This window comes from Mastigoproctus giganteus, chromosome 7 (assembly GCF_048544385.1).
Source record: "Mastigoproctus giganteus isolate SK-2022 chromosome 7, ASM4854438v1, whole genome shotgun sequence".
NCBI classification, from domain to species: Eukaryota; Metazoa; Arthropoda; class Arachnida; order Uropygi; family Thelyphonidae; genus Mastigoproctus; species Mastigoproctus giganteus.
The window spans coordinates 211,249,966-211,273,575 of NC_143581.1; the positions used below are offsets into that span (position 1 = coordinate 211,249,966).

Sequence of the window (23,610 nt, forward strand, 5' to 3'; positions counted from 1 at the left end):
TATAGCCCTTGTCATTTAGTTTTGCAATGCTTGAGAATGGCTTTCATCTCACAAAACGAACGAAGTATTATTTTAATAACTTTAATTTATTTTACTGAAACAAGAAATCTTAGAAATCGTTTTTATTTCTAATTTTCATTTCTGAATGGAAAAGCAATGGTAAAGTTCATGTAGTTGACATATTCACTCGAATAATTTATGGAAATAAATTGATAAAAGTAATTCCAATTAATATTTCCCTAAAGCAATTGTGAAGTAAATTTAAAAATTTATTTTATTCGTGCAGTTAAAATAAATATTTCATAATTTTAAGGAATATCTTTTCAAAGAAACGAAAAGCGTTATTATGACGTCACAACCGAATAAAAGAAGACCTTGGAGCTAAAAAGCGGTTTCATTTGTCAGGGTTGGGCAGACCGCAGGGTAGCAAGTGATTTGTTCCTTTTGACTGTATTTAGTTTGATTAACCTGCCTTTTGGATAACAAAATTTTCAAAATTTATAAAAATGGATGTACAAAATAATTACTGCAACTTTTTTGAAGGAACAGAGAAGTTACTGGAAGTCTGGTTCGGTCGCCACGATGGAAATATAGAAAACTGTGATCTGAGAAAAATATCTAGGTATGCTAATTTTATTATCCAAATTCTATTTTGTTAATTTTCGATATATATTAGTCTCCTTTATTATTTCTAGAGGTTTGACATGTATTTGATGTTGTACTAGACATTTGCGACGTTCCTTACTATTGCTCGCCGGTTTACGTACCAGTGCATGAACGATCATCTGGACTGAAGGACGGCATTGGTGTTGTCTACAGAATGCATATTACATTTATTCCTTTGCTAATATATCAGCTCAGATTTAGTTTATCTATTAAATGTTTAAGCCTTCATTTGCTAATTATTTCTTTGGAAACAAATCGCACATAGCTTCTGTAGTGATTGTCTGTCTTAATGGCGATTTATTTAATTTTAAAATTTTTATATGCGATGCTCTCAAAGCAAAGTTCGGGATGACATATGTCTGCAATTCATTCTTCATTTTACCCCAGATCTGATTAAATTAAAAGATGCCGCTGAGCTTTCCAAAAGACAGCTGTTTTCATTATATGCGAAGTACTATATGTACCTCATACATAAGTTTTCTAATAGTCACCCATTATTTGCTTTAAAATTTGACACTTTTTATTGTTTATTTTCATATACCGCAGATTTTGAAAAGGTTGAATTTGTGAGTTTCTTAGGACTTGAATTTTTTCATCCAAATATAAATATTTAGAAAATTTGTTTCATTAAGATTTCTTTTTATTTATATTACAAACGAGAAACCAAGTATTGACTAATCCATCATTTTTTTTTTTTTTTTTTTTTGCATTACCAATGACATTTTTTAGCATTTCCCATGCTAAGCTTTGATACTCAGTAGTTTAAAGCTATGAGATATTGTAAAGTAATGAAGCTGCTTTTAACCATTTGTTCATTATTGTATTAGTCATTACTTCTGGCTTACTGTTAATAATAACTTAATTTTCCTCTGTTTCATAATTTATACTACATATGGCCATTTTACTTTGGACCACCTGGGGCTAGTTTCATGTAACAGCTAGGTCAGATTTAACACCATGTACACACCTTGAGGGAGTAGCTTCAGCTGTTCATTAGAGCAATTGCATTTTGGATCACATTGATTATATATATATAGCTGTCTAAAGATTATAAGAAAAATCTTTCATACCAAAATATTAATTTACTTTCCTCTACCACATATGTGTTAATCTGTGTTGTTTTTGAGATATTGAATAGTCTTAAACCAGAGTAGTATAATTATTTTGAAATGGTCTCAAATCTGAACACCAAATATTGGAAATTTGGTATTCAGTGTTTATTGATATGTATAACAGAAAAGGTTTATAGGTGGGTGATTAATAGGGAAAAATTGACAAGTAAGCAGAACTTAAATTTTATTGTTGTAAGTATAATTTAATGTAAGTGTAAATCGAGAGACCACAAACAGGATTCCTTGAATATTATGAAATACTATTAAAAACAGTTCAAGAAGAAAAACTGGTATTTGAATAATGGGAGAATCTGGAAATTATTATTCTTGTTGCATTTCAGAATAAAAAAAAAATTGTGTAGAATATTTTATTTGTGTAAGATAGGTAAGATGCTCTGGATAGCTATTTACATAATAGCAACTCCATTAATGTATTGTAAGTTCACAGGGACTTAAGAATTCAAATTATCTGGGGCTAAATATCTTTGGAGTATTTTTTGGGAGTAGCTTTTATATTTTCTACCACTTCCAGTGGCCTTCCCAAAAAGGCTATTTAAATTTACTAAGAAAGAAGGAATTATAGTTTATTAGCATGTTTTTTTTATTATTATTATTTTTTTAAATATGCTTGGGTTATAATCAAGGAATTGCTGCTGTGTAAATAAACTTTCCCCTAGTTTTATTTTCTGATTGCATTGTATTTAAGCAAATGCCGAAGTAATTAGTGGAGTTATATTTCTGTGGCATGATTTTTTCCAGTGGTGTCATTTGGTTAGTGGGGCTTTGTAGTTAGTACAGTATCTATTCTTTTGCATCATATTGAAAAGGTTTTGTTTTGAATTTTCTTGAGGTGAAAGAAATTGATATGGGTTTTTTTTCCACACTGCCTGAGTTTGTTACAAGTGAGAGTTTGCATGTCTTCTCTCAAAATGTGCAAATTGATGAGAGAATACAAGTAATTTTCAAACACCGTATCTGGTGCTATGCTGCAAAGAGTAAACAGCAACTGCATACTAATAGAAAAAGGTTCTGTGACAATTTTTGCTGCCATCTTGATGTAAATTTTCCAAGGTTTGCTTTGTCTTTGGTGTAAACACTTTGGAATTGTTAGCTTTCCTGTTTGTGAAGGAGGAATAATAATATTTTTGGGTAGTTATCCTTAATGTCTGTCTTGAGGCTTGATTAGGGTTATATATCCACAACTTAAGTTGTGGAAATAAACCTAATGACTTATTGGAAAAGATATTTTGACAGCTGATTCCTTTGGCCTGCCAAGGAATGACTTTTAGTCAAACATGTTCAACATTTTTTTTTTTTTTTTTTTTTTTTAACAGTTCTTGCATACCAAATTTATTATACTACCTTAATTAAGGACTCTTGCTCATCAGACTTGTGTAGAAAGTTGTCAACTTAACTTCACTTCAAAAGAAATAGAACTATAAATAAACCTTTCACAATGAAACTGTGGTAGGAGCAGATGAAATATGACATGATCAAAAATATAAGTTAAAGAATTGCTGAAAGCATTCCTTGCACTTTTAACTAAATACTTGCTGAGCATCACTTACTACATGCTTGGAATCATTAGCATTAGTTGAGGCATATGATGCAAGAAAGCAAGCTTATACAGCATCAGCCAAAAGAAAAAAGGAAAAAAATCCATTTCACCCATTTGCTTCCAAAAGTTTGTCCAGTTCTTCCTTGAATTTATTTAAGCTATCAACTTCCACAATGACAGATGGAAGTTTTGGTTCTGATAATCAATCACTCACTGGCTAAAGGCAAATTTCCACACATCTATTCTGCAACTGTCTTTCCTTAATTTTAATTTATCCCCTCGGGTAGTAAAAGAATAGTTTATAGTTCTATTTGTTTTGAAGTGAAGTTGACAATTTTCTACACAAGTCTGATGATCAAGAGTACTTTACTGACACAGCAATAAAAACTTCTCCCAGTGCAGTTGCAATTTCTATGGATTCTGTGACTTTGTTTCTATTCAACTGGAATATCATATATGACTGGTTTCAGAATTTGCCTACCATTTTACATATTTAATTCCAGAGACCTAATGGGGACTAGATGAATAGTTAATAGTGGAGGTGAGGACTATCCATGGTGTTTTCTTTGCTTGTTTATGCAAAATCTTAAATAAGAGGGGTTAACAGATGCCTGGTATTTGTAAAGAAAGAATCCTTTCTAACACTCAGTGCAGCTCTAAACAATATAATGACATTAGATCATTTGTCAGGGTTGAAACCATTATTCAGTATGTCTTTATACAGTCTGAACACATAGTAATAGTTTTTTTTGACTTAAAAAAAAAAAGCTTATGGTAGTGTAGGAATGCTGAATTGTGCAAGGTATTCACAGCAGGGACAAGAACCCTCTAAGTACATAAATACAGACCTCCTAGCAGGCATAACCTTTCACAGATTCTGAATGTCCTTATGAAGAAGCTTTCAGAGTAGTCTTAAGTGCCACACTGTTTGCAATTAAAATAAAAATTATTACCAAAGAGATACCACCTAGAGTAACCAATATGTGGTATGTAGATGACCTTAGCATTTTCAGTCTCTCACAGAATATGAGAACAGTTGAGGCATCTACAGTGTACCGTTAACAATAAACAAATGGGTACTAAACAGTGGCTTTCGGATATCAGTGACAAAAGCAGATGTATATCTGTTGTAATCATAATCTCTACCCAGCTTCTGAATTAAAACTAAATGGACAAGACTCCCTTTGAAATTTCCAGTATAGTAGGATCAAAGGGTGTTTTAGCTAACCTTTCTCGAATCAACTCTTCTTGAAATGCAAAAGAGAAAAAAAAAAGCCTAAATGTACTCTGAGCATTATCTGGAACAGAATGGAGAATTGACTACTGTAACTCAGCTAAGCAGTATAGAGCATCAGGGGGTTTCAAAATGGACTATGGAGTCCTGGTATATGGCAGTCTGTGTTTTAGTGTTCTGTTGGCTCAGTCCAGTCCATGTTGCTCTACATATAGCAACTGAACCATACTAGTCTTTAGTTTGTTTTTGAAGACAGTAAGCTTCCTTGATCCATGTGACAAAATCTAACTCATGAAAGGTTCGTGAAAAATAAAAGCAGTATATCACTGTACTGCATATGGGTAGAAGTAACCCTAGAGAAATGTACCTAACTGTGTAGTGGTGCTGCACTTATGGTGGTAGAAAATAAAAAAAGACCTGGGAGTAATTGTGTAGTCAGATATGAAATTTTTTGAGCAGTGTAGACAGGCTGCCAGAGCAGGTCACAGGGTATTGTCAATGATAATTTATTTAAGCTATCAACTTCCACAACAACAGATGGAAGTCTGTTCTAGCAATAAATTAAGACTAAAGGCAAACTTCTGCACATCTATTCTACAACTGTCTTTACTCAATTTGAATCTATGCCTCCTCAGGTTCTTAATCTGAGTAAGTGGAAGTATCCTGTCAGCATGGAGCCTGCTCAAACTATTCAAGGCCTTATACACCTCAGTCAGATCACCTTGCAGGTGCCTAGTCTCCAGATGCTGCAACTTGCAGAACTTAAGCCTTTCTTTGTAAGTGCACTGCTTTGTTCCTCTCACTAATCTTGTTGTCCTTCTCTGTACATGTTCAAGCAACTCTACATCCTTCCTGAAATGAGGCCTCCAGACCTGTATGCAGTACTCAAGGTGTGGCCTGACCATTGCCTTATACAAAGGGATACTCACCTTGTCTCTGCTAGTAAAATTTCTCTATATCATTGACAAAACTCTGTGACCTGCTCTTGCAGCCTGTCTGCACTGCTCAGGGAACTTCATATCTGACTGCACAATTACCCCAGGTCTCATTCATTCCCACCTCCCTGTGTGTAGTATCACACAGTTGGTATGTTTCTCTTAGGTTACTGCTACCCATATGTAGTACTTTACATTTGCCAATGGTAAACTTCAGTTGCCATTTCTCAGCCCATCTGCCTAACTTTTCTTGATCCTGTTGCAGTAGCATACTGTCATTAACAACCTTTGTATCATCTGCAAACTTGAACATTAAGCCTGATATGCCTTTATCAATGTCATTGATAAATATAAGAAACAACACTGAACCCTGGGGGGCTTCACTAATAACATTAGTCAACGAAGAGCAGCATCCACTGATTACCACTCTTGTCTTCTCCCATTCAACCACCCTTTTATCCGTTATAACAACTTACCCCTAATACGACACTGCTCCAATTTGTACAGTAGTCTTCCATGCGCAACAGTGTCAAAAGCTTTCCTGAAATCCAAGTATTATGATATCAACATTATTTTTTGCATCTAGTTCCTTTGTCACCACATTGTAGTATCCACTCAAATTGGTCAGACAAGACTTCTCCTTAACAAACCCATGATGTCTGAACTATTACTGCAGTCTTGTCTAGGTGATCCAGTATCACATCTTTAACCAGTGACTCCATTATTTTCCCCAGAACAGAAGTTAAACAGGTCTGTAATTATTTGTGTCACCCTTTACACCCACTTTGTGAATTGGGGATACATTTCCCATCCCCAGTCCATTTGTATAAGGCAGTAGTCAGGCCACGCCTTGAGTACTGCAAACAGGTCTGGAGGCCTCATTTTAGGAAGGATGTAGTGTTGCTTGAATGAGTACAGAGAAGGGCTACAAGATTGGTGAGGGGAACAAAGGGGTCCTCTTACCAAGAAAGGCTTAAGTTTTGCAAATTGCATCATCTGAGACTAGTAATCTGCTAGGTGATCTGATTGAGGTGTATAAGGCCTTGAATGCATAGAGCAGGCTCAGTTCTGATGGGATTCTTCCTCTTGCTCAGATTACAAACCTGAGGGGGAATAAATTCAAATTGAGAAAAGAAAGTTAGAATAAATGTGCTGAAAATTCATTTAGCCAGTGGATAGTTGATTGCCCGAACAAACTTCTGTTGTTGTGGAGGTTGATAGTTTAAATAAATTCAACGAGGAACTGGACAAACGTTTAGAGGGATTGGATGTGTGAAATTTTTTTTTTTTTTTTTTTGGCTGATGCTACATAAGCTTGCTTTCTTGCATCACAAGTCTCAACTACTACTACTAATATCTTGAAAAATGTTAATAGAAATGGACCAGATAGATTCAACTGCTAGAAATCAGTTTACCAAAAAAGAAATCCTTCCCACCATGGGACAGCTATTCCATAATTTGAGATGTCTTTTCAATCTTGGTCAGAAGGGAAAAAACTTCTGACAGCCAATTTCCAACTGTTCTCAATGAGCAGCATGCTTGTTGAGAATGGCTTTCAAATTATATCACAAATGTGTATATGATGGATTAAAAACAGAAACCACAGGAAAGATTGTGGCTCAGCCACAGACTTTCTTAAAATAGTATCTATCACAGGATTGCAGTCTTGAGTTGTCTGCAATAGAGATGGCTCTTGACAATTTCTGGACTAAGTCATGCAAGGATAATAAAAAATCAGTTTATAGATCATGTAAACTGATTTTTTATTATCAAGGTGACCCTTTCAATATTCCACATTTAAATTACCATAAGATATATATGTGGGACTGACAGACAGACAGCACATTTCCTTTGAGAAATTTAATTATTGTCATGTAGTGCTATGACCAGAGTAATTCATGGTGACAGCATTGTAACTTTGAGACCAATGTGCAGTGTGCATATGTAGAAACCTATATCTTGAATATGGTGTAAAACCTTTCAGTTAGAATGCACCATGCTTTAAGATAGGATCAAAGCTTTTAAGTTGTATTGAGATTTTTGTTCACTGTAGCTTAATTTTATAACATATGCATTGAGAGTTGGCTTTGCATTAGCAACACTTACCTAATGCTTCTTGGGGTCACGTTTTGCCCATAGTACAGCCTGTACACATTTTGGCCAACTCACCTCATCTCAACAATTGGGTTGAGACGAGGTGAGTTGGGCAGGATGGAGAATTCATTATCATGTTCCTGAAACCAGTTAGCTGCTTACTAGGCTTTGTGGTATGGTGTGTTGTCTTATTGATGGGTACCAGATTTGTCTAGATACATTGCTATCATGAAGGGGTGTACTTGGTTGGTGATGGTAGAAAGGTAGGCATTCCTATTGAGTTGTTGACTAATGGTGATGAGAGGGCCCAGGGCATGTCATAAAAACAGTCCCCAAACCATAACACCACCCCCAGCCTGCCAGAAGCCAATAGTGCATCCAGGTGCAATGGTCTTGTTGCTTTTCCCAAATGTGGATATACCCATCAGCATGACAGTTGAAAATAGGATTCATCAGACCAGGCAACAGATGGCCAGTGTTAGTGCTGATGTGCCTGTGCAAGGTGTAGTTTCTTGTGTCTTGCAAAGAGCATAGATACCCATCGACTGCTGTAGCCTATACAAGCTAATGTCTGGCACATAGTCATTGTGGATGTTGGTGTTGTTATTCTTGCATTGTACTGGGTGGTTAGCTGGGCACTGTTCTGCACCACTGCTGTGTTACTAGATGAGATGCATGACTCACCATGGACAATGACCACATGTGACCTTTGGCTGATTGTTTAACTGCTGTTCTACCAGTCATGGTAGACTCATGGCACCACAGGATGGAAGCACTTAACCATGTTTGCTGTTGTTGAGATACTGGTGCTTACATGTCTTGTCCCCACAATCATTCCACGTTCGAAGTCAAAGATCTTGATGCTGACCCCCCCCCTTCTTTGCAGACCCCAACAACCGATCACAAGTGCGAACTACAAACTTATATCAGCTGTTCCTACCTTTGGGCCTTCACCAGCATCACAATTAGTCCATTCTTACACAAGGGATATTGCTAATGCAAAGCCAATGCAATGTATATGCTTTTTGTTGAAATAAGTAGGAAGAGGAACAGATTCTTATTCACAGTTTAAAGCTAAATGATTGCTTGCACATTTTGTGGTCTATAAAAAAAATTGTTATTGAATAAATTATAAAAAATTATATTGTTATTTGAATAAAATTGTAATGTAATTTTATGATTTAGTTTAGTCTTAATGATATGTTATACTAGTATATTTGGTTGATGTGCCTGTTGTTTAAAATGAGATTACTGTTGGTAAACTTGTATTTTGTCAGTAATTAAGATATACTCTACATAAAATATTGTTGTTTGATTCTTGCATTACACAAGATTGGGAAATATAACTGAAATTACTTTAACAATTACTTTATCTTAAAGCTGTATTTTAAGATGAGTGGTCTTTACATTAATGCAGAATCTTGTTTTGTGACAGTAGGAGATTATAACTGATAATTCTATTGACCTATATTGCTGAGTATTTTATGATGGTTTACTTCCTTAGTGTGGGTAATAAACCGAACACTAGGAATGCTGAAATGTTTCTTTTTATGTAGAGTAAAAATGCCTTTTTTCCACTTTTTTTAACACAATCGCAGAAGTATTTTAAATTAAGTTTCTTGATGTCCTGTTATGTTATTTCAACTGTTGTGTAGATTGTGTTTTTATAAATACTTAGTGCAGTACAAAAAAACACAACAAAACTTGTTCGTATCAGTTATTATTACTATTGATCAAGGAAGATGAAAGATAGGGCAGTTTTTAAACCATCCTGGTTATATAGATTTTGATGAAATCCCATTTGTATTTTTGTAATGGTGGACAATTTGAAAAATTCTATTTTAGATATGCGTGTATGTGTGAGATCTATGCATGATATGTAATTTATTTTTCCATTCTTGTTAGTTTGTAAATTAGGTTTCTAGTTGTTTAAATCAGCTTTATCTTATTCTAAAAAGTGAATGGATTTTCAATTATGTGAAAAATATTAGACCATTGCAGTGGTTTAAGCATGCAAATGCATTTAAATATTTGTGATATACAGTATTGGACAAATTAATAGAAATTCTCACATTTTAAGGGAGAGTTGCTATTAAAATTAAACATGTATTTTTCTTGCAAAAATGTGTTTAATATTTTTAATGAAGTTCATATTCTTAGGGTAATATTGACTGAAGAAAATACAGATTAACAACAGAAAAGAATTCAGGCATATATTATTAATGGGCAGAATAATAGTAACTGTTGCTTAACAACTTGGGAATTTGTCTAATTTCCCAAGCCACCAATGGGGAGGGGGGGGTGGTAAATGACAATTATTGAGCATTAGTTACATTCCATAACTTAATTTCTCTGTGCACATGGTGATTGGTAGGCACTGGAAGGCAATGTGTTTGTGGGGACTGATTCTGTTTCAAAGAGTGAACCTGTAAGTTTGCTATTATAGGTGATTTAATCTTTTGAAAGTAGTGAAAATGAAAAAAAAAAAAAAAAAAAAAAAAATTGTGATATTACTCCTAAGAAGGCAAATAAAATCAAGATTCAGAAAGAATATGAAAAACAAAAATACTGAAATTAGTGGTATAAACAAAACATCTTCTTTCAATGACAGAATTAAGGAGTTTGCAGTGGAAGAAAACATATCCCAGTACCAAGAGCAGATAATCACCTTTTCTGTATATCTGCATTCAAGATTTACTTGTTCTGAAAGTCTTGACAAAGAGGTAAGAAATAACTAGAAAAAAATAATAGGTAGACTTCTAAGAAGGTTGAAGGAAACTGGTGTGAAATCATATTGATATCCAATTAATAAGTCAATGCTTATCAAACAATAGTAGCAAACATGAGTTATATTTGTTAACCAACATCAGTGTTGGTATAAAGAAGAGTGACAAAATTCTGTTTAGTGAAAGCAGCAATTGCTATAGAATTTTTGCAGCATGAAGTGAATCTGTATGCTTCATGTACAATCTCATGGCCATGAAGTTTTGCACCACTGTGGTGGTCTAAGCAAGTTTTTCATCCAGTGGTGTGGGAAAATTTGTTTCTTTGATAGTGCTGTGAACCATAATATATAAAGCATTTTTTGTTCCCAAATGTAATCTCAGTCAGAAATTGATTTTTCAAGATCATTCTCTTGCATCATTGAGCAAAGTGTTAAGAACATTTTGTAGTACAAAAATGTTAAAACATTATCATCTTAGTAATTTGAACTCCATAGAAAATCTGTGGATTCTCATAAAAAAAAAAATTATAAAAAGGATTATTAAAAACCTTCATGGGAAATGTCAGCTGGAGTATGGTATCGTGAAATACTGCAAGCAATATTGAAAAACCTGGATTCAAGCCCAGACACTCTAAGGCACTGTCTTGGTAAATGATAAAATATTAATTATGGTTTTAAATGAATAAACTGCCATTATGAAATTTGTATTTCCCATAGCTTTTGTCTATAAATAAAAAAAATTAAACACTTATTTTTGAGCAATTGATGTAATCTAAGTTGTTAATGTGCCTAGGAAAAATGAAAATAAAAAGAAAACCCAACAACATAAAATTTAGTAGAGGCAAATGATGCAAGAAAGCAAGCTTATATAGCATTGGCAAAAAAAAAAAAAACAATGCCATTCATCCTCTCTAATAGTTTGTTTGTCTAGTTCTTCCTTGAATTTATTTAGACTACCCACTTCCACAACACTAGGATGGAAGTTTGTTCCAACAATCAACTACCTGCTGGCTGAAGGAAAACTTACGTCTATTCTATAATCAACCTTACTCAATTTGATTTTTATGCTCCCTTGTGTATAGTTTGAGCAAGAGGAAGGATGCCGTGAGTAATATGCTTACTCAGTCTGCACAAACTCTTAAACACTGATCAGATGTCCTCATAAGTGTGAGGCCATGTTTTCAGATGCTGCAATTTTCAGAAGTGAAGCCTTTCTTGGTTACCCTCATTACTCTTCTCTATGCTTGTTCCAGCAGATCCACATCTTTTCTAAAATTTAGGCCTTCAGACCTACATGCAATAGTCAAGGTGAGGCCTAACCATTGCCTTCTACAATGGGATAATCAACTTCTCATCCCTACAAGCAAAATTCATGTATATTATTGACAAAACCCCATGAGTTCTTCTGGCAGCCTGTCTTCACCGCATACAGAACATATCTGACAGAACATACTCTCAGGCCTTTCAATTTCTACTACCCTCAGTGCAGTATGCATAGTCAATGTTTGTATTCATCAGAGTCATTAGGCCTATAACACATTCCTACTCATCTTTGCTTTAGCATTACTAGAGGCATATGATGCAAGAAAGCAAGCTTATGCAGCATCAGCCAAAAAAAAAAAAAACAAAAAAAAAAAAAATCACTTCCATTTCTCCCCTTCCATTCATTTGAAATACCTGTCCAGCTGAGCCTTAAATTTATTTAGGCTATCAACTTCCACAACAAGGGATGGAAGTCTATTCCACCACCCACTGGCTAAAGGCAAATTTCCACACATCTATCCTACATCTGTCTTTCCTCAATTTGAATTTATGCCCTCTCAGATGATTATTCTGAGAAAGAGGAAGAATCCCATCAGCATTGAGCATGCTCAAACCATTCAAGGCTTTATACACATATCAGATCACCTCGCTGGTACCTAGTCTCCAGACACTGTAATTTGCAAAACTTAAGCCTTTGTCCCATTCACTAATCTTGTTTCCTTTCTCTGTACTTGTTCCAGCAGCTCTACTACATCCTTGAAATGCGGCCTCCAGACCTGTATACAATACTCAAGGTGTGGCCTGACCATTGCCTTATACAAGGGAATAATCACCTCCTTATCCCTGCTAGAAAAATTCCTGTATATCATTGACAAGACACCATGAGGTACTCTTGCAGCCCATCTGCACTGCTCAGAGAACTTCATATCTGCCTGCACAATTACCCCCAGGTCCTTTTCATTCTCTATCACTGTCAGTGTAGTACCACAGATACGTTGCTCTGGGGTTGCTGTTTCCCATATGTAGTACTTTACATTTGTCAATGTTAAACTTCATTTGCCACCTCTCAGCCCATCTGCTGCTCAACCTTTCCAGATCCTGTTGCAGCAGCATAGTGTCAGTAGTGTCCTTGACAACCCTGCCAACCTTTGTATCGTCTGCAAACTTGGACATTAAGCTTGATATACCATCATCAATATCATTTATAAATACAGAAAACAATAATGGACCCAACACTGAACCCTGAGGGACTCCACTAAGAACATTAGTCCATGATGGGCAGTATCCATTGATTACCACTCTGTCTTCTCCCCCTCAACCACCCTTTTATCCATAGCAGCAATTTGCCTCCAATGCCACACTGCTCCAATTTGTGCAGCAGTCTTCCATGTGCAACAGTATCAAAAGCCTTTCTAAGATCCAAGTATATAATATCAAAGTTATTCCCTGCATCCAGTTCTTTTGTGACTGCATCATAGTATCCAATCAAATTGGTCAGGCAAGACTTCCCCTTAACAAAACCATGCTGTGTCCGAGCTATAACCGAAGTCTTGTCTAGATGATCCTGCAGTGCTTCTTTAACCAGTGCCTCCATTAATTTTCCTGGAACAGAAGTTAAACTCACAGGTCTATAATTTGATCCTCCTTTGTGAATTGAGGTCACATTTGCACATCTCCAGTATGTGGGTACCTTCCCTGAGTCCATTGAAGCTCTCATAATTATGGCTAAGGGTTTGCTTACTTCCTTTGCTGCCTCCTTCAATATAACTGGATAGATCCCATCCACCCCAGGTGCCTTTCTTGTGTTTATCTTCAACAATTTCTCCTCCACTTTACTCTCAGTTATTACAAGATTCTCTAGCTTACTGCCTTTACAAAAGCAAAAACCCTTCCCTTTACGCTTGATGGTAGTTATCTCTTTGAGTAAATCCCACTTTAGCACACAGTGATCACTGCCGCCTAGTGGTTCCTTTATCTGCAGATTCTTAATGCATGAAGAATCACTACTGAGAAGTTGTGTGTTTTTTTTAGGAGCATTAGCAACTAAGGCCATATTGCTCCGGGGATATGCGGTGGGCATTCCCTGACCTTTCCGCATCCTCCGTATTTGATGGTCACGGGCTCGAACCCCGGTCTAATCAAGAAGCGTGTGCTACGCACTGCTGCTTCTGCCCACCTGGCTACAGAGGCACCTGAAAAGTTGTACTTTCCCAGTACTTATGTCAAACTAACTCAACATTGCACTGTCCACCCATGTCAACTGGATGCACTGTCTTAGATTTCATGTGTTTCTTACTAACAGCATAACCCCCCCCCCCCTTCCTATCCTGTCTATCCTTTCTGTACACCCCTAAATTCCAATTCTGCATTCCTTATATCTGTGTAACACCATGTCTCATCCCAACAATATCTGCCTTACTGTTAAATAAATGGCACTGTAACGTTCTGCATATCTTTAACAGTTGTTTTAAAGGGTATACTGATATGACTGGCAGATAATAAATGCTCTTCTCTCTGAAATACACAGTCCTTGACTTTATGTAAAATTGAAAATTAATTTTAACAAAATAGGGCAAGGACTTAATTTAATTTTTATTGAAAGTGTAATACTGAGGCAAAATTATGGTGAAGCATCTCAACAATATGAGAACAATGCATTTAGAAGCTGTCTGCTGAGTGCTGCATATATTACCGAGACTGCCTTACTGGTACAGTTGTTTTTCACCTATCTGGTAGATTGAAATCTTTGCCCCTGTATTAAACACTGTATTAAGGAGCGCGGTTATTTGTATTTATCAAAATAAGACTACTACATCAATATTTATCACTTGCTGAAGCAGTCTTCTTTTAGTAAAGAATTCTTGATCGCATGCACATGTTAAAGAATCAAATATTGCCAGCTTTTAAGGCAGCTAAGGATTGTATAACCTCAATGTATCGAGGTTATACACAAACTCAGTGTATTGAGGGATTACAACAACCTTCACGATATACTATCTGTGCAGGATATTTACCCAAGCTATATGAGCTATACAGAGAAAGCTATACCTGAAGGATTTCTGCAAGGGCTACAGCATCTATAGTGCAATAAAAAGCATTGCAGCAGCCTTTGATGAAATCAAGTCAACGAATATAAATGGCATTTGGAAGAATTTATCTTCATTTCGTGGGTGAAAGCCATGGAAGAGACCACCCAACTTATCATTTTTGCTCATAAACTGGACCTTGAGTGTAATGCTGAAGGTGCTAAAAACTTTAATCATCATTCTGGCTCCTCTGCAACTTTCTGGATTCCCTTTTTGGGAATCCAGAAAGTTGCAGAGGAGCCAAAATAATGAAGTGGAACCATCAGACTTGACAACAAAGGAAATTCCTGAGCAAATGTCAAATAAATAGTAACCTTAGAGTATGAATCCTGAATCTGCCACTTTAACCAAGATCAGAGTCACTCAGGAAGTCCTGTCTTGTTACAGGGTCATCTATGCTGTGTGGGAAGAATTGTATAGTCCAGCATTTCCTAAACTTTTTTAGTCATGGAACACTTCATCTCACAACATATTCACGGAATACTTACGAAACACAAGTTTAGCGAGAGCCAAAGAAGTGTTGCTAATATTTTATTACATATGCCACACTGTGCATCAGGAGTATCTTTATTTCCAACACATTTAAAGCCGAAATTCAAATAACTGTCATACTTTCGTTTTGATCTTTTATTAATTGGTTCCTGTTTTTTTTTACTTAGGATTTTTGGGGAACAAAAGGCTGTGATTGTTCATCCTCACTTTGAAGTGTGACAATATTGTTTGTTTTCATCGACCACAGTTGCACTACTAGAAGTACTTTGCTTCTCTTTTTAAAGTTCCCTTTTTCAACCACCAATCCATGATCACATATTTTGATAATAATATTTCAAAATACTAATAATTATCAAAAAAAAATTATACAAGGAAGTGAGTTTAGTTATGATATTGGTTTGCTTCCTCCTCTCCTTCAACCGTGTACTCCAGGCTAAATTGCATATGAATGGCATACTAGATCACCACATTGCTACTTTTTTGTAGGTGTCATTACCTGTACGCATACTGTTCTGTGCAAAGCCCGCCAAAATAAAGTGTTGTGTGGTTGATTTGATTATTAGTCTATGCCAGTATATTAATAACTGAAAAAAAATTATGTTAAATATTATAATGATACAAAAGTGCTGTACACTACAAATATGCAAAATTTATTTATTTAATTTTTTTAAATTATTAATTAAGATTTTTTGCGGAACACTTTCTCACAGAACACTAGTATTCTGCAGAACACAGTTTGAGAAATACTGGTGTAGTCAACCCTTGACAAGTATGCATATAAAGAAAGTTGAACTACCATCAGAGCTTTCAATGCCTGTATCAGCTCCTCAAGATTGTTACATCATCCCCCATATCATGTTATTACTAATTAGCTAGTAGTTAAATTTGATTATTGGCTAATTTAATACACAAGAATTACACTGTGTGATATTCATTATAAAATTATATTTTGATTTATACGTATATGCTAGTATAAAGCATATGTATTTTGCTTATATATATATGCTTTACATAAAAAATATACTACACTTGCTCAATCATCATACTAATGCTACTAGTGCCAATCCTAGATGATTACAATCCAGACCTGCAATGTTGAATTGGGTACCTGAACCCCTACATAAGCTGATCTCTCTGTAAATTTACTTTAAATATCAGTACTGGGATTTGGTTCTTATTTTCCCATTTCTTCTATCCTGTTGTGAAAAGGCAATAGCACACCAGGCATTTTCATATTATTCCTATTGCTATAATGCCAAAACTTATTCATTGCAGAATGCACTCTTAGTTTAAAATGCTAATCTTGAAAGTTAATGAATTTTCAGAGATTGATGTACATTTCTCATTTTTTCCCCTATTCAGTTCACTCACTCACGTTCATTAAATTCATATGCCATTAAGAAAATTCATCTGTACTAATGTTATGCAGCGGAACCTTGGTTATCTGTGATAATGATGGGAATCAGGATACTGGTTAATCATGAAGCAAATGCAAGGAATTAACTTGCATAATTTGTGTAAACTGTGATTCTGTACTGTATATATATTTATCTACAAGAGAAGTTAATATTTATATCTAGATTTTTGAATATTGATCTTTTTTTTTTTTTTATAGATCTCAATATTTATTTAAAAAATCAAACTGGTTTTTGGTATAATAATTTATTTTGAATTACTGCACTTGGACTGTAAAGTAGTTTAAGCCTCCTGTTAGGATCTATGTTTTGTACCCTGTGGAACCTCTACTTTGCTCCTAGCAACTGAGGGGAAACTAGTTGTTCATCTTGTTAATAGGTGAAACAGGTTAATAAAACTTTTTATTAAAAAAATTCCAAAAATGAATTATGAAGTTGTCTCACAATGTGCTGTCTTGATCTACTTATTTGAAATTCACTTTGAAGTTATTTTAAGATCACCCCTTTTTTTTACAAATATTAGTTCATTTTGCTGCATATTTATTATGTAAAAAGCGAAGTATACAATTGCTTGCTTGACTGGTTTCTAAAATATTGAGTATATTCTAGAAATAAACATAATCACCACTTATCCAGTATTTAGGCCACTGGTTTCATTAGCCTCTTAATTTGCTTAGTGGTTGACCATGCTTCCTCCCCCTCCCCCTTTTTTGTTTGTAATATAGAAATCCTTTGATTAATTTTAAATTCCACTTGTTTATAAATGTGTGTAAACCGATTAGTTTCTTTTGCTTGTTTAAAGTTTCATGTAATGTAGTCATTGTAGTTGCCAGTCATAGTCAAAGAATTTGCTTTCCTCCATCCTTACCAGCAGTAGGGGGGAATTCTTTGACACTAATGCTCTATATATATATATCAGAGGTTGCATATCAGAAGTGTGGGATGTATGCCCCTAGGGTTGCACTTGGTTTTTGAGAAGGGGTACACGTTGATTTTATGAAGCACTTTTTTTTTTAAACGAAATATGGACAAATCATCCCAATAATCTAGTCATGAAGTCAATTTTATTCATTGAGATTAAATGTATTGAAGTATATGTTAATTTATAAAAGAGTGTATACTCAGCTAAATTTTGTCAAGTTTTTATTTGACATTAAATGTATAAACTACTATGCCTGAAATATATTATACCTTGGGTGTGCAAGGTATAACCTTGCACACCCAAGGAAAACCTGCTCTTTATCAGGTTTTTATGCCAATTTATCCTCCAACAGTTTACAAAAAAAAAAAAAAAAATGTATGTGGTATTTTAAACAATTTTAGGGACAGCATTTGAATTTGTGCAGGTTATGTTATAGTCGAAACATTCTTGTACAAGTAGAACATAGCATCGTTACGTACATAGCGTACAAAGTGGTTACTGATCATCTCACATATTGTGGATGTATCTGGTTATGGTGTCTACTTATCCATTGATGATAGTCTAATAAGATTTGCAACCATGGTCTGGATCGATTGCATGCACTTAAAATAAATAGTGTATATATTGCCATTGGAGCAGTGCTTTTTAGAGTAGTGCACTGGTGAGTATGGGCTTGCTGCACCCAGGGTCCTCAGCTGGATATCATCATTCTTTCTTGGTGATTCCCTTCTACTTCTCTCTCTCTCTCTCTCTCTCTCTCTCTCTCTCTCTCTCTCTCTCAGGGTAACTCGGGAATTTTTTTTTTTGGCTGATGCAGCCTTTATCCTCAGGCTTCCTTGCACCATATGGATAATAATAATGATACTGAGGAAGCTCCTGGCAAAGGCCTCCACAAATGAAATCGATGCACTTAATGTAACAAAACTAGTTTGCTTATTGTTGCTATTTTATTTTGATAAAAATAAAAAAGCAGTATTGGGAAATTGATTTTTAAATCTGACAAATTATTCAAAAAATCTCAAATGAATTTAACTATTTCCGCAGTGGGGGTTTGTACTCTAATCCATATTAGGACAGTACATTTATAAATAATCGGAAAGATGTTCTGATCCTAGGTATCAATTCTCTAGGTTTTCATGTGGTTCTCTGTCCTGTTTTTGCGACCAATTTTAAAAATTATTTCTAGTTCACAGGAGCCATTAGGGTGGCGCCTCCGTAGCCAGGTGGGAAGGAGCAGCAGTGCGTAGCACACGCTTCTTGATTATACCGGGGTTCGAGCCCATCACCACCAAATAGGAGGATGCGGAAAGGTCAGAGAATGACTACCGCATATTCCCGGAGCAATATGGCCTTAGTTGCTAATGCTCCTAAAAACTAAACAAATAACGAGTCATTAGGCTGTTCCCCCCCCATCCTGAATAAATTTAATCGTGTTGCCAACAACGCATTGACTTCGTGTCATTCTTTTTCTCAATAACAAACTGCGCTGCACTTCATGTAAATAAATTCGCGTAAACGAACTATAGGTTTCGTGTTTTGAACTTCTCACAGTACTACAGAAATAACGTTCCGGTTGTTGCGCAACATGTTTCATTGAGTAATAGAGCTGGAAACAATTCAGTAAAGGGTAGTGTGAATAATCGCCAAACGTAATATAAAAATAGAACACTTAACTTCATTCGAAACTGTAATTGAGATTGGTTTGGTTCATTTATTGCGTATTTGACCGCATTTGTTAGAAAAAAAAATGAAATTCCTTCATCACAATTGTATTACTATGTTAGCTATCTTATCTTTGTTAGATTACATATTAAATTTATATATAACAATTTTTATCTTTTTTTGTCTGTGAGCCCCTACGGTTTGTATTATGGCCGTCTCAGTGTCTGCTTGTTTGGTCTATGATTTTGTATTTTGACTTCAAGTGAAGAAACGGATATTGATGTTGATAATTAACACTACGTCAAAACCAACAACCAGTCACTGCCAGAAAATTCTAATGGGAATTAGCACATTATGATTTTGTGTTAGTGCCCGATTATAGGTTATAACGAGGCCAGTCTTTAGTGATGTCATTGGTCATAACACCATCCTCTCTTATGGGCTACCACTTTTGTCCGTTTAGAATAGGCGATTGAAAGGATTTCCTACCCCTTATTTCAGGCTATAGTAGTTGAAGCTATTTTTTTTTATTTGTTTTTAATGGATCATCTCTTTTCACTCGTTTGATTGGAGGATATTCATTTTCGTTCAAACCATATAATCCGCTTCTTTAACCTTTAATACTCTGAAGATTCGAATTCTTCCCCTACCAAAATGGAAATAATTTACAGCGATGTGCGTGAGCTTACTCAGCTTTTGACCAGGGGGAGGGGGAACGAAAGGTATTGAAATTTCTTAGAACAAAAATTTCCTGTTACAAGAGGATTGTCTTTCTCCCTTCCCATCTCTGACCTTGTCGAGCAGCTGGAACAATCCACCTGATGTTTCACATGGTTATCTCTCTCAATAGTGAACTGGCTTACTCTGTCAAGGTCATTGGCCAGACCTGTTCCTAAATTTGATTATAAATTTTTCTAGTGTATACATTTTAGATGTCTGTCGAATATACTGTTCTAAAATGGATAAACCGCCTATACTCCTCCCCCTTGCTCTTCGGTTCGACTGCAGTTTCTTAACTTTGCCCCATCAAGATTTTTCATACACCCGAAAATCCCACATTTAAAGTTTTCTGGCGTTTTCTCCCATAAGAAAAATCCCTTATTCTTTTTATTTTATTATTATTTTAGTTTCCTATGCAAGGATTTCATCAATGGAATACTTTTTTCGGAATACTTGGAAAAAAGTATTCCAATGATGAAACTTAAGCTTAGCAATCATTCGTTTAGTCTGTAAATGATAAGAAATTTCTTCAACATACAAAGGGTACTAGGAAAGTTTTGCAATACAGCTTTGTTTATTTAATTTTTTCAAAGTAATTTCCTCTACATTCAATACACCTCTCCATCCTCCGAAACCAATCTTTAAACCAGTTCTGCCAAGTTTCACTAGGGAGTAAAGCACACTCGTTGTCCCATGCCCGTAGAAGGTCCTCATCACTGGAAAACCGCCTCCCTTTTAGCTTCATTTTCACATGCGGGAACAGTGCAAAGTCGCAGGGAGCAAGGTCTGGACTGTAGGGAGGGTGCTCGAGAAGTTTCAGTCCTGTCGTGGTCAAATATTCGGTGCAGGCTTTGGCGCGGTGAGCTGCAGCATTATCGTCATGGAGGTACCAGGTGTCCATTCTTGACTTTGGCCGCAGGTTCTTCATAGATCCAATGACTTTAGGCAGGCATTGTTCAGTATACCACTTAGCTGTGACTGTCTTCTGCGTGTCCAAAACGACACGTTCCACAATTCCACTCGATTTGAAAAATACAGCTATCATTTTCTTCTTTACAGATCGGGATTTTCTGACAATTACGGGTGTGTCGTCATCATCAAAGACCCAAACTTTGTTTTGAGCCTTGGTCGGCAGATCGTAATAGTACAGCCAAGTCTCGTCACCTGTCACGATGTTGTTCACATACCGAGACTGTCCCTTATCAAACTTTTTTAACATCTCCCGGCACCAAGTCACACGTCGTGTCATCTGCTCTTCAGTCAGTTGATGCGGCACCCAGAGAGAACAAAGTTTCTTCACGTGCAAATGATCTTGCAGAATCGAATGAATTGCTGGTGCATTTAGGCCCAAAGTATCCTCTATCTGTTGGTAGGTCACTCGCCTGTTTTCGTCAAGCATTTTCCTCACAGCAGTAACGTTTTCCTCTGTAACTGACGTTCGTGGCCTTCCCGGCCTCTCAGAATCCTTCAGAGTGAAATTTCCCCTTTGGAATTCTCTATACCACCTGAATATCGTTGTACGATGTGGACAATCATCATCTAGTGCAAGAGTCATTTCTTCTAAGCACTGGTCTATGGTTAAACCACGCACGAAATTATACCGCAAAACTGTCCTTATCTCATTTCGTGACCACGATGCCATCGCAAGCACTTTACACTCTCACTACTAATGAATAACTGAGCCCATCGACTTGGCGCGGCGGCTACTATGCACGTATGAACATGTCTCAACATGCAGCAACAAGCAGCTTCCTGTGATTCATTGTTGCGTCATATTGCAAAACTTTCCTAGTACCCTTTGTATCATTAATGGAATTACTGTATTTCTGCCGACATGTAGAAATACCGACGTTACTCATGTACTATATTAATAGTTGTCCATTCATCCTAGCTTAAATATTCTGGAATAAGTATCCAGTTCTACAATGGTTATTTTGTGCAGTATTATTATAGGCTTCTCTCTCCCCCTCCCCCCTCCGTAGCATGCATTTTTCTAGTGTCCGAAGCTATTCACATTCGCCAAATTTCAAAAGATAATGTAGTTAATGTAACAGAACCCGAGTCGCGAATTGCAAACTTAGGAGTCATCTATACGTTGCTGTTTCTCTTTTTTTCTGTAGTTTCTGAACTACTGTTGTCTGTCCGGAGTATACAGTTTTTTTATTATTATTATTTTCAGTTGGGCAAGAGAAATCTAAATACCCTTCGCAAACGTGAGAGATTAATATTGCTACCAAGACTGGTCGATTTTTGCATTTTGTCTAGGCATAAATTCGGCGCTGCACTTTGGCCAAAATGAACACATTTTAGTTTCTTAGCTAGGCTCTTAAACTATATCGGAAGATTTTACTAATCAAATTCAGAGGATTTATCAAAATGTTAGACTAACCATGTACAGTATCCTGAAATTGCAGCGTGTAGTAAGTTTCGACTTGATGCACGTGTTCGGTGACTTATTTAGACATGCCCGTATTAAGGCACGATGCACCCTTTTATGTACAGTCAATCCGAATTAGCACGTTGAACAGAAGTGCTTTAGGCTTTTTGTCACTTTTTAAAAAGTGATTTTACGGAGTTACAAATTTGCATCAAAAATTGTTTCAAATTAGCTAAACGTGCAACAGAAAGCTTTCTGTTGCACTTTAAAGAACCTCAATTACAACAGGGTTTCTGTTGTAACTGAGGTTCTTTAAACTTTGCAAGCCGCTGGAAGACTTCAGCGGTTTGCGAAGTTGAACGATGGCCGCTTGTCCGCGTCAGAGATAACCCGCACTCTGGCTGCCCTTTAGCTTCAAAAACCAATGATTCAATTGTGTTCACAATCTGGTCACTAGTAGACGTTTTTAACTACCCACGAAGTTACTGGTGAAATTACATTATTATAGGATATGCGACTTAGTTTTGACACGGTTTCGAAATGATTTGGAAATTAATCCTCAAACGGATGCGGGTCACGTGGTATGAGTGGGTGGGGCAGTTACGTCACTACAAATGCACAGGTAAATAATTACATAGATTATTTCCTGATTAGATATCGATCATAGTGTTTGGGTAAGGTGCCACCTGTGGTTTCCACATCTTCACCACCAGTACTTTTGTGATGAATACAGAACCTCTGTAAAAGCTAAAAAAGTTGTTGCTGCATGTGCAGTTTAGTGTTGGTTCTGTTTGTGCTGGTTTCTTGCCCTCAGGGCACCTAGTGGGACCCACGTTGCTAAGAGAAAACTAAATACCTAAAATACCGTGCTCTCCACAGTACTCTTACTGCTCTCCATCTGTTCTTCCTTACCAAGTACAAAAGGAGAAAAATAAAAAATCATGAGTGAGGGAGATACTGAAGGATGGAAGTAAAAAAAAGGGGGGGGGGAGAACATCAGTGCGTTTCGACAGGTGTCTTTTACTTAGAAAATATTTGACTTACTCCGTCATACCTCTATTTTACGTAGAAAAGCGTGCGCGGGTTGTGGCGAGCCCCATAGTAATAATAATAATAATAAATTAGACATGAATTAATAACGTAATTCTACCAATCATAAATTTTTCGGTGCAAAGCCAACTTAGTATTAGAAAATGATTACAAAGAATAACATATTGAAATATTTTCGTTGTTTCACACAGAAGTAATATGAACTTGCTCTTTTTTTTTTTTTTTATGGAACACGCATAATGAAATTCGCGTACACAACTTAATGTGTGAGCTACAAATCTTAAGTCGCTTACTTTTTA

General features: G+C 36.0%; 1 protein-coding gene across 2 annotated transcripts in view; it reads left to right on the plus strand.

Moving 5' to 3' along the window:
* The first annotated feature begins 406 nt into the window (after window positions 1-406).
* The window catches only part of SamDC (S-adenosylmethionine decarboxylase), a 194,419-nt gene continuing 171,215 nt past the window's right edge, over window positions 407-23,610 (plus strand). For both annotated transcript variants that reach the window (XM_090378099.1, XM_090378098.1), the window contains exon 1: window positions 407-622. In XM_090378099.1, the coding sequence (XP_090234225.1) occupies window positions 507-622 (116 nt within the window). In that variant the 5' untranslated portion in view covers window positions 407-506. The remainder of the gene's footprint in view (window positions 623-23,610) is intronic.